This window comes from Dendrobates tinctorius, unplaced genomic scaffold (assembly GCF_039654945.1).
Source record: "Dendrobates tinctorius isolate UK_male_01 unplaced genomic scaffold, ASM3965494v1 ptg000158l, whole genome shotgun sequence".
NCBI lineage: Eukaryota > Metazoa > Chordata > Amphibia > Anura > Dendrobatidae > Dendrobates > Dendrobates tinctorius.
Window position 1 is genome coordinate 16673810 of NW_027361825.1, and position 12865 is coordinate 16686674.

The following is a 12865-nucleotide window of genomic DNA, read 5'->3' on the forward strand; positions in this document are numbered from 1 at the left end:
TGCCCCCCATAGACCAGCACGCTGCTCTCCTGAAATACTCTGTGCTGCTGTCACCCTGCTCCTTCCACCATATATCAGGCCCCTGTCGCCTTGCTTTCACACATCGCCAGGACAGGATTTGAGGAGAGGAATGGGGTCTTCGGTCACCAAGGATGGCAGGCAGCAAGGATTCTGGGAGCAGGGTGACAGCAGCACAGAGTATTTCAGGAGAGCAGTGCGCTGGTCTATGGGGGGCACAGAGGGAGATATATGGGGGAGGAGCAGGGTGACAGCACCACAGATATCCAGGAAACATTTCTGCTGATTGATAGCCTGTTCTGATCCAGACTTTGCATGCAAAGACCCCAATCCCCTCCTCAGATCCTGTCCTGGCGATGTGTGAAAGCGAGGCGACAGGCGCAGTCCGGGGTGACACTGGGAAGCAGGATGGGGGGAAATGTAGCCATACAGTAACGATCAAAATGAGACCCCTCTCTTCAGCTGCCTCACCAGCCCTCCCCTGACTGACCCGTGTGCAGGTGCTCAGCCAGAACCACCCTAGAATGAGTCCCCTTTTAGCAGATAATATTGCCATAGTGTTCCCACATAATACCGCCATATACTTCACACATAATACCACCATGCAGATCACACATAAAACCAGCAGGGTGACAGCAGCAGAGAGTATTTCAGGAGAGCAGTCAATATCACACAGGATAGGATTAGATACACGGCTCATCAGTCAGTATCACACAGGATAGGATTAGATACACGGCTCAGCAGTCAGTATCACACAGGATAGGATTAGATACACAGCTCAGCAGACAGTATCTCACAGCATAGGATTAGATACACAGCTCAGCAGACAGTATCACACAGGATAGGATTAGATACACGGCTCAGCAGTCAGTATCACACAAGATACACGGCTCAGCAGTCCGTATCACACAGGATAGGATTAGATACATGGCTCAGCAGTCCGTATCACACAGGATAGGATTAGATACACGGCTCAGCAGTCAGTATTACACGATAGGATTAGATACACAGCTCAGCAGTCAGTATCACACAAGATACACGGCTCAGCAGTCCGTATCACACAGGATAGGATTAGATACATGGCTCAGCAGTCAGTATCACACAGGATAGGATTAGATACACGGCTCAGCAGTCAGTATCACACAGGATAGGATTAGATACACGGCTCAGCAGTCATTATCACACAGGATAGGATTAGATACATTGCTCAGCAGTCAGTATCACACAGAATAGGATTAGATACACGGCTCAGCAGACAGTATCACACAGAATAGGATTAGATACACGGCTCAGCAGACAGTATCACACAGGATTGGGATTAGATACATGGCTCAGCAGTCAGTATCACACAGGATAGGATTAGATACACGGCTCAGCAGACTATCACACAGGATACGATTAGATACACGGCTCAGCAGTCAGTATCACACAGGATAGGATTAGATACACGGCTCAGCAGACAGTATCACACAGGAGATGATTAGATACACGGCTCAGCAGTCAGTATCACACAAGAGAGGATTAGATACACAGCTCAGCAGTCAGTATCACACAGGATAGGATTAGATACACAGCTCAGCAGTCAGTATCACACAGGAGAGGATTAGATACACGGCTCCGCAGTATCACACAGGATAGGATTAGATACACGGATCAGCAGACTATCACAGAGGATAGAATTAGATACACGGCTCAGCAGTCAGTATCACACAGGAGAGGATTAGATACACGGCTCAGCAGACTGTATCACACAGGAGAGGATTAGATACACAGCTCAGCAGACAGTATCACACAGGATTGGATTAGATACACGGCTCAGCAGACTATCACACAGGAGAGGATTAGATACACGGCTCAGCAGTCAGTATCACATAGGAGAGGATTAGATAAACAGCTCAGCAGTCAGTATCACAGAATAGGATTAGATACACGCCTCAGCAGTCAGTATCACACAGGATAGGATTAGACACACGGCTCAGAAGTCAGTATCACACAGGATAGGATTAGATACACGGCTCAGCAGTCAGTATCACACAGGATAGGATTAGATACACGGCTCAGCAGTCATTATCACACAGGATAGGATTAGATACACGGCTCAGCAGTCAGTATCACACAGAATAGGATTAGATACACGGCTCAGCAGACAGTATCACACAGAATAGGATTAGATACACGGCTCAGCAGACAGTATCACACAGGATTGGGATTAGATACACGGCTCAGCAGTCAGAATCACACAGGATAGGATTAGATACACGGCTCAGCAGACTATCACACAGGATACGATTAGATACACGGCTCAGCAGTCAGTATCACACAGGAGAGGATTAGATACACGGCTCAGCAGACAGTATCACACAGGAGAGGATTAGATACACGGCTCAGCAGTCAGTATCACACAGGATAGGATTAGATACACAGCTCAGCAGTCAGTATCACACAGGAGAGGATTAGATACACGGCTCCGGAGTATCACACAGGATAGGATTAGATACACGGATCAGCAGACTGTATCACAGAGGATAGAATTAGATACACGGCTCAGCAGTCAGTGTCACACAGGAGAGGATTAGATACACGGCTCAGCAGACTGTATCACACAGGAGAGCATTAGATACACAGCTCAGCAGACAGTATCACACAGGATTGGATTAGATACACGGCTCAGCAGACTATCACACAGGAGAGGATTAGATACACGGCTCAGCAGTCAGTATCACACAGGAGAGGAGTAGATAAACAGCCCAGCAGTCAGTATCACAGAATAGGATTAGATACACGGCTCAGCAGTCAGTATCACACAGGATAGGATTAGATACACGGCTCAGAAGTCAGTATCACACAGGATAGGATTAGATACACGGCTCAGCAGTCAGTATCACACAGGATAGGATTAGATACACGGCTCAGCAGTCAGTATCACACAGGATAGGATTAGATACACTGCTCAGCAGTCAGTATCACACAGGAGAGGATTAGATACACGGGTCAGCAGACAGTATCACACAGAATAGGATTAGATACACGGCTCAGCAGACAGTATCACACAGGAGAGGATTAGATACACGGCTCAGCAGTCAGTATCACACAGGATAGGATTAGATACACGGCTCAGCAGACAGTATCACACAGGAGAGGATTAGATACACGGCTCAGCAGTCAGTATCACACAGGATAGGATTAGATACACAGCTCAGCAGTCAGTATCACACAGGAGAGGATTAGATACACGGCTCCGGAGTATCACACAGGATAGGATTAGATACACGGATCAGCAGACTGTATCACAGAGGATAGAATTAGATACACGGCTCAGCAGTCAGTGTCACACAGGAGAGGATTAGATACACGGCTCAGCAGACTGTATCACACAGGAGAGCATTAGATACACAGCTCAGCAGACAGTATCACACAGGATTGGATTAGATACACGGCTCAGCAGACTATCACACAGGAGAGGATTAGATACACGGCTCAGCAGTCAGTATCACACAGGAGAGGATTAGATAAACAGCTCAGCAGTCAGTATCACAGAATAGGATTAGATACACGGCTCAGCAGTCAGTATCACACAGGATAGGATTAGATACACGGCTCAGAAGTCAGTATCACACAGGATAGGATTAGATACACGGCTCAGCAGTCAGTATCACACAGGATAGGATTAGATACACGGCTCAGCAGTCAGTATCACACAGGATAGGATTAGATACACTGCTCAGCAGTCAGTATCACACAGGAGAGGATTAGATACACGGGTCAGCAGACAGTATCACACAGAATAGGATTAGATACACGGCTCAGCAGACAGTATCACACAGGATTGGGATTAGATACACAGCTCAGCACACAGTATCACACATAATAGGATTAGATACACGGCTCAGCAGACAGTATCACAGGATAGGATTAGATACACAGCTCAGCACACAGTATCACACAGGATAGGATTAGATACACGGCTCCGCAGTATCACACAGGATAGGATTAGATACACGGATCAGCAGACTATCACAGAGGATAGGATTAGATACACGGCTCAGCAGTCAGTATCACACAGGATTAGATACACGGCTCAGAAGTCAGTATCACACAGGATAGGATTAGATACACGGCTCAGCAGTCAGTATCACACAGGATAGGATTAGATACATGGCTCAGCAGTCAGTATCACACAGGATAGGATTAGATACACGTCTCAGCAGACAATATCACACAGGACTGGATTAGATACGCGGCTCAGCAGACAGTATCACACAGGAGAGGATTAGATACACGGCTCTGCAGTCAGTATCACACAGGAGAGGATTAGATACACGGATCAGCAGACTGTATCACAGAGGAGAGGATTAGATACACGGCTCAGCAGTCAGTATCACACAGGATAGGATTAGATACACGGCTCAGCAGTCAGTATCACACAGGATAGGATTAGATACACGGCTCAGCAGTCAGTATCACACAGGATAGATTTAGATACACGGCTCAGCAGACTGTATCACACAGGAGAGGATTAGATACACGGCTCAGCAGACAGTATCACACAGGATTGGATTAGATACACGGCTCAGCAGTCAGTATCACACAGGAGAGGATTAGATACACGGCTCAGCAGTCACTATCACACAGGATAGGATTAGATACACGGCTCAGCAGTCAGTATCACACAGGATAGGATTAGATACATGGCTCAGCAGTCAGTATCACACAGGAGAGGATTAGATACACGGCTCAGCAGTCAGTATCACACAGGATAGGATTAGATACACTGCTCAGCAGTCAGTATCACACAGGAGAGGATTAGATACACGGGTCAGCAGACAGTATCACACAGAATAGGATTAGATACACGGCTCAGCAGACAGTATCACACAGGATTGGGATTAGATACACAGCTCAGCACACAATCACACAGAATAGGATTAGATACATGGCTCAGCAGACAGTATCACAGGATAGGATTAGATACACAGCTCAGCACACAGTATCACACAGGATAGGATTAGATACACGGCTCCGCAGTATCACACAGGATAGGATTAGATACACGGATCAGCAGACTATCACAGAGGATAGGATTAGATACACGGCTCAGCAGTCACTATCACACAGGATAGGATTAGATACACGGCTCAGCAGTCAGTATCACACAGGATAGGATTAGATACATGGCTCAGCAGTCAGTATCACACAGGATAGGATTAGATGTCCAGCAGATGGCCAAGTGTTTTGAAAGAGCAGGGAGCAGCTCCTTCTATGTTTTGCAAGAGCAGGGGCAGCAGCTGGTCGGGTGTTTTGGAAAGAGCAGCTCGGTCTCCAGGATATCGTCCTGTATCCTCTCCTGCAGCTGGTATGTGCAGAGTGAACATCCAAGCCCTGTTATGCTGGAACAGTACAGCATCCAGGGCATGCAATAGAGTGTAAATGGAGCTAAAAGGAAAGCTCTGGGCTCTAATAAAATGGCGCCTGGCCACACCTACAGCTGTGAATTGAGCTGCCCACAGAGGCGTGCCCAGTTCACAGCTAAAGCTGCTGCAGTGATACAGATAGGGGTCGGGAGCTGACTCTTGTGTCTTATGCCCAGCATGGAAAGTGTCGTTCAGCAGCCAGAAAGGTAAGATGGCAGCCCCTAGTGGCTGCATTAATACAGTTAAAGAAAACCCATACACACACTGAGTCAAGCTTAGGGGACAATATTTTTTATACTATTTTCTTTTTTACATTAAATTATGGAAAAACATGGCTCCTTCCCTTTAACATATTTTACAGATCGTTACAAAGGTTTCTGTCCGCCCCCCGGGTAATATCGAATGCATTGACTTAGTAAAAAAAAAAAAAAGCAAAAAATGTGCAATAAATAGTAGACAAATCCACCAGATCACAGCTTACCTTTATTTTTCACTTACTGAGCTCTCTTGTGATATTCTGCCTCCTAGATCTTGGGTCGGACAGACCAGTTTGCACCTGAGTATTCACGCTAAAGGCTCCCTGCTTCCAGTGTCCGGGTGTCTCCCCAGTATTTTGGACGCATGCGTCTGCTGTATGTCCGCCACTGACAAGCTTTTGAAGTGGAGCACGCTCGGGGTCCAGGGAGCGCTGCTTAGTCAGATCATGGAGCCGTTGTACATAACGAGCATCGTCACAGGTAAAGTTGGGTTGGTGTGGATAGACACACTCCACAGAAGACCAACGCTGCACTCACACATCCATATGTGTCACCACACGGCACGCAAACCAGCCTCCACATCCATGTGTCACCACACGGTACGCGAACCAGCCTCGTCTCCCAACCAGAGCTCAACAGCCTCCTAGTACACGCACATTAGGCTGTCAAGTTCCGGTCAGGACACCCGCGACGGCTCCGTGCTCAGATAGGATGTGTGAATCAAGCCTTATGTTTGATGGTGCCTGCATTTTACACCAAATATAGGAACCTCAGAGCAGAAGACCGAAGCTTTATCCAATGCCGTATGTGGACGCCTGCAACCTCCCTTGGATTTGTCACTGTTTCACCGCTACGCTGTGCATCGCCCTTACTTCTATTCCGGCCCAGAAGTCAATCCCAAATCCCCTCCATCTGTCCATCCTTCTCATAGCATCAACTGGACTAAGGGAGACAAGAACGTCGAGATTATAGATGCCAGCACCGGCCAAACCGTGGAAAGGTGAGTGTAACGCAGAATGGAGGTCACTAGTGATCATAGGGTTTTCGTCAGAAGGCATCTGACCACCCGGACAACTGAAAGTATAAGAGAAGGGAGCCGAATGGAAGGTATGGAAATTGTGAGCACCCAGGAATGTGCTTATACAGTGCCTTGCGAAAGTATTTGGCTCCCTGGATCTTTTCAACCTTTTCCCACATATCATGCTTCAAACATAAAGATACCAAATGTTACCTTGTCTGAACTCTGTCCTACCTCTGTCTGTCAGTCTCCTTGTCTGTGGTTCCTTTCCCTGCTGTGTCTATCCTTGTATCCTCTCCGTCTGCCTGTGCTCTGCACTCTTGCGGCTCTGCTTGTTCCGTACTCTTGCGGCTCTGTCTATGCTCCTCACTCTTGCGGCTCTGCCTGTGCTCCGCACTCTTGCGGCTCTGCCTGCTCCGTACTCTTGCGGCTCTGCTTGTGCTCCGCACTCTTGCGGCCCTGCTTGCTCCGTACTCTTGCAGCTCTGCCTGTGCTCTGCCCTCTTGCGGCTCTGCTTGCTCCGTACTCTTGTGACTCTGCCTGTGCTCCTTACTCTTGCGGTTCTGCTTTGTTCTGCTTCTGCTGCTGCAGAACCTCTTGTTGCTAACGGCAGCTTCTCTCGGGCAGCTTGCGGTTCTTCTCCAATTTGAACTGGTCCAAACATGTTCCTTCATACCCATGTTTATTTCCATCCTTCCCGTACCAGTACCTGCACCTCCTATGTGAACAAGTCTCTACCTATTCCATACACCACTCCTTCAAGCCCATGTCCCTGTGCCTTTCAAATTAGTCCCTGCCCCTGTGTCTCAGCCGTGCCCGCCTGCCAATGTTTCAGCCCTGCTCGCCTGCCAGTGTCTCAGCCATGCCCGCCTGCTGGTGCCTCAGCCGTGCTCATCTGCCAGTCGTGCCTGCTGCCCGCACCTGTCCTAGTGTTCCGTCTTCCCGAGTGGGATCAGCAGCCACAGCCAGACACCACCCTGGAGTGGCACCTAGCAGCAGCTACCTGCCGCACAAGCCTGACCTCACCATTAGGCTCCAGTGAAGACCAAGGTAGCTGTTCTAGTCACGCCCCTTCCAGGGTAGTCTGGTTTGCGGCACAGTGGGGCCACAACCCCCTGGCTCACGCCCGCCAGTCAGGGCGTGAGCGTGACAGTTTGCACAAGCCATGGTCCCTGCAGAGTCCCATGTTATTTCGCTCTTGGAGCAAGATGAACTTTTTTCCTGCCAGCGTGAGCAATCAAATGAATTCTTTACCTGATCTGAAGTTCAGACTTTCGTTGCATCACCCACAATCATAGTCTCTATTGAGCTATTTAATCATCTTGAGGCATGCGCCCCTAAAGCTGAACCCCCAGTGGATCCGCCATATTACGATGGGGATACAAAGCAGTGCCGTATGTTCTTAGAGCGGTGCCTACGGATCGGGTAAAGGTAGGATTCCTAATGTCCTACATGACAGGAGATGCCTTGAAGTGGCTTAACCCTCTCTGGGAAGCAGGGGATCCCATCACCTCGAGTCTTCTGGCCTTCCAGATGGCCTGCTGCAAAGCCTTCGATATGCCTAGTACAGCGTCTCCTGAAAAGTCTCCGCCCCCAAGCTTCCAGAAACCGACCAGACGAAAGACACCTGTGGGAAAATCGTCTCATCTGTACATGACCGTCCATGACTCACCTGTTTCACAGCCTGCAAAGACGGCCTCCCATGCAAGATCCAAGAGGTCTAATAAAAATGGGCTGGCAAAGCTGCTGTCGGAGTCTAGTCCTGAGAAGGAACATCCTGACGGTCTCTGCCTTGTGAAGCCTATACTCCAAAACCCTGGGCCTGTAGGAGAGGTGGCCCTTGGCGAGAGTACTCCCTCTCCATTAAAATCTATGACTGTTTCTCTGCCTTCTGGGAGCGTTGGTGTTTTTAAACTGCCAGCCATACGGAGTCAATGTGTGATCTCCTTCCTACAGCTCCAGAATCTGGCGTAGACGTTGTCTAGTGATGGCCGAGCCCTATTTAAGAACAGTCTTGTCCTTCAGGGACAATTCTACACGAAGAAGTTCATCTTCCATATGCTGTCGGGTATACCCATGGGTCATTCAGAGCCAAGAACTCCTTTATTCGTTCAGGTTTGGAGACCCAGCGAGGTGCTTCGGTTGAAACAACCAAGTTGCAAGAGGTATCTGGTTCCCATGCATCAGAGTCAGTCAGCAGTCTCGTCTTTTTCCTCTGGTCTGCTAGTCAGTGAGTCTGGGTGTGATGACTTCTCCAATGAAGGGGAAGCGGTGGCGTTCTCTCTACATGGCTCCAACGACGATACCAGTGTTCTGTTCCCAGCATTCCTGCCTCTTGATTGTCTTCCTCTGGGTATCGGACTGAAGATGGATCCTGAGTGTATGCATTCAGCTCCCATGTGGTCAGTGGATGAAGATACCGAGACAGAGGTTTACTCATCCTCTAACCTGGAAGAGGTGGTCCAGTTTTTTCAAGTTAACGGGCTGAATATGCTTTCTGACTGTATGCCTTCAGCTTCCATGTGGCCTGTTGGTGTAGATACCACGACAGAATTTTATTCATCTCTGCTTTCCACCAATCTGGAGGAAGAGGCCCAGGTTATTGTGGACGTTGACCTCATCGGGCACCAAGAGACTTGGCATTCTGTGATTCCTGATGGCACGCCTACCTCACTTTACCCGAAGGATGTCGTGATGGCCTGGACTGTGTGTGGTCCCAAACTCCTTCTGCAGGTCATCCTGGCAGGCTTGAAGAAGAGGGAGCGTAAAGGGGGGGTACTGTAACAACCTTGTCGGCATCACTGCATGGCCTCCCATCCCCCATCTGCCATACACACCAACTTACCCACTACTCCAGGCCATGCTGTGGGTTCTGTCTTCTCCCAGCTCCATGCTGTGTGCCTCTTGCTTCCTGCCTGCTCTCTGCATGCTTCCTGGCTGTGTGCATGGGGGGCGGTTCCGGTACTCTCTGGTTCTTAGGGAATCAGTGTGCACCTGCCTAATGTGCTCCCGTCCAATCACCAAGAGGCCTCTAGTATTTATGGCAGCTCCACCCTGTTGAAGCTGCCTGTGCATTGTCTTAACTCAGTTAGTGTCCTGCTGCTGAGTTGCCAGGTCCTGTCCTGTGTTTCGCCTTCTCTGGAGGCTTGATTCCTAGTCCTGTCTCTGTGTAAGTCTTGCCGCCCTCCATGAGGCAGTATATCCTGGTCTCTGTGTCCTTGTTCCTAGCCTTGCCTCGTACTGTCCTGTCCACCCTCCAGGAGGCAGTATATCCCAGTCCCTGTGCTTTTGTTCCTTGCCTTGTCTCGCACCGTTACATTGTCTGAACTCTGTCCTACCTCTGTCTGTCAGTCTCCTTGTCTGTGGCTCCTATCCCTGCTGTGTCTATATTTGTATCCTCTCCATCTGCCTATGCTCCGCACTCTTGCGGCTCTGCTTGCTCCGTACTCTTGCGACTCTGCCCATGCTCTGCACTCTTGCTGCTCTGCCTGCTCCGTACTCTTGCAGCTCTGCTTGTGCTCCGCACTCTTGCGGCTCTGCTTGTGCTCCGCACTCTGGCGGCTCTGCTTGTGCTCCGCACTCTTGCAGCTCTGCTTGCTCCGTACTCTTGCGGCTCTGCCTGCTCCGTACTCTTGCGGCTCTGCTTGTGCTCTGCCAGTGCTCCACACTCCTGCGGTTCTGCTTTGTTCTGCTGCTGTAGAACCTCTTGCTGCTAACGGCAGCTCCTCCGCAGTCTTGCGGTTCTTCTCCAGTGTAAACGGGTCCAAACCTGTACCTTCATACCCATCTATATTTCCATCCTTCCCGTTCCAGTACCTGCACCTCCTGTGTGAACAAGTCTGTACCTAATCCATACACCACTCCTTCCTAACCATGTACCTGTGCCTTTCGAGTTAGTCCCTGCCCCTGTGTCTCAGTCGTGCCCGCCTGCCCATGTCTCAGCCGTGCCCGCCTGCCCGTGTCTCAGCCGTGCCCGCCTGCCAGTGTCTCAGCCGTGCCCGCCTGCCTGTGTGTCAGCCGTGCTCATCTGCCAGTCATGCCTGCTGCCTGCACCTGTCCTAGTGTTCCGTCTCCCCGAGTGGGATCAGCAGCCACAGCCAGACACCACCCTGGAGTAACACCTGGCAGCTACCTGCTGCACAAGCCTGACCTCACCATCAGAGGCTCCAGTGAAGACCAAGGTAGCTGTCCTAGTCACGCCCCTTCCAGGGTAGTCTGGTTTGTGGCACAGTGGGGCCACATCCCCCTGGTTCACGCCCGCCAATCGGCATGAGCATGACACATGGTCCCCCTCATCCCATCCTAGTATACATGGTCCCCCTCATCCCATCCTGGTATACATGGTCCCCCTCATCCCATCCTGGTATACATGGTCCCCCTCACCCCATCCTGGTATACATGGTCCCCCTCATCCTATCCTGGTATACATGGTCCCCCTCATCCCATCCTGGTATACATGGTCCCCCTCATCCCATCCTGGTATACATGGTCCCCCCATCCCATCCTGGTAAACATGGTCCCCCTCATCCCATCCTGGTAAACATGGTCCCCATCATCCCATCCTGGTATACATGATCCCCCTCATCCCATCCTGGTATACATGGTCTCCCTCCTCTCATCCAGGTTTACATTGCCCCTCATCCCATCCTGTACACATGGTTCCCCTCATCCCATCCAGGTATACATGGTTCCCCTCATCCCCATTCTGGTATACATGGCTCCCCATTCTGGTATACATGGCCTCCATCACCATCCTGATATACAGTACATGGCCCCCCATCCTAGTATACATGACCCCCCATCCTGGTATATATGGCCCCTATCGCACTGCACACACAAAAGATAAACGACTCCACTCACCTTCCTTCCTCTCCTTCGACGTGCTGCTTACTGTTCTGATGCCAGCAGCTGATTTCAACATGTAAGGCCTGTTTCACACTTCCGTTTTTGACCATCAGTCAAAATCCGCCGTTTTTGAAAAAAAACGGATCTGCCATTTTTTTTTTGGCGGATCCGTTTTTTTCCCCCATTGACTTGCATTACCGGCGGATCTTGACGAATGGCCATCCGTTGGATCCGTTTTTTTGCGGATCCGTCAATTTTTTTTCGTCCTCCGAGATGCCTGGACGGACCATGTAACGTTTTTTCTACTGCAGGATCCGCATTTTTATAGAGCGCATGCCCGGAGGAATGAAGTCAGGAGGAAGTTTAACCCTGAAATCATTTCTGGCGGACAGAGAAAAAAAATTTCTCTCTCTCTCTCCGTTCACATCTGTTAGGAACGGATCCGCTTTCCGCCTTTTTGGCGGATTTTAACTGACACAAAAAACTGAAGTGTGAAACAGGCCTAAGCAGTGCATGACATCACTGCCATACGTCCCCACATGCTGAGTTCAGCTGCCGGATTATTTACTGCTCTCCATGCCTGGGACTATGGGCAGCAGTGAATATTCATTTTCCTTAATAGCCAAAACACGTGATCGCCCAGCCATTGCAGGAAGCTGGCGACTGCCGCTAGCAGTGTGCCTACTATTAAAGTAAATGAATATTCACTGCTCCCCACGCCCATAGTCCCTCCCTCATGTATGCACTGAAGTCGACACAGAGAGGTGGTAGGGACTATGGGTGTGGGGAGCTGTGAATATTCATTTTCAGTGGTGGGAAGATCTAATTTAATTAAAATGGTATAGATGCCTCGGTTACTACAGTGGGGGAAATAAGTATTTGATCCCTTGCTGATTTTGTAAGTTTGCCCACTGACAAAGACATGAACAGTCTATAACTTTAAGGGCAGGTTGATTTTAACATTGAGAGATAGAATATCAAAAATAAAAATTTTTTGCATTTTGCAGTGAGAATCATAGAATGATAGAGTTGGAAGGCACCTCCTGGGCCATCTGGTCCAACCCCCTGCTCAAAGCAGGATTCACAAAATCATCCCAGACAGATGTCTGTCCAGCCTCTGTTTAAAGACTTCTATTGAATGAGAACTCACCACCTCTCGTGGCAGCCTGTTCCACTCATTGATCACCCTAACTGTCAAAAAGTTTTTTTCAATATCTAATCTGTGTCTCCTCCCATTTAATTTCATCCCATTGCTTCTAATCTTTCATTGTGCAAATGAGAATAAAGATGATCCTTTTACAATATGACAGCCCTTC

The 12865-nt window shown here is 49.4% G+C and overlaps 1 protein-coding gene across 4 annotated transcripts in view; it reads left to right on the forward strand.

The window, feature by feature from the left end:
* The window catches only part of LOC141051891 (adenosine deaminase domain-containing protein 2-like), a 124976-nt gene that overhangs the window by 39126 nt on the left and 72985 nt on the right, over positions 1-12865 (forward strand). For 3 of the 4 annotated variants that reach the window (XM_073549005.1, XM_073549006.1, XM_073549008.1), the window contains exons 6-7: positions 5958-6166; positions 6452-6686. In XM_073549005.1, the coding sequence (XP_073405106.1) occupies positions 5958-6166; positions 6452-6686 (444 nt within the window). Of the gene's footprint in view, positions 1-5957; positions 6167-6451; positions 6687-12556; positions 12854-12865 lie in introns of those variants that run through there. The other variant, XM_073549007.1, reaches the window with a different exon arrangement.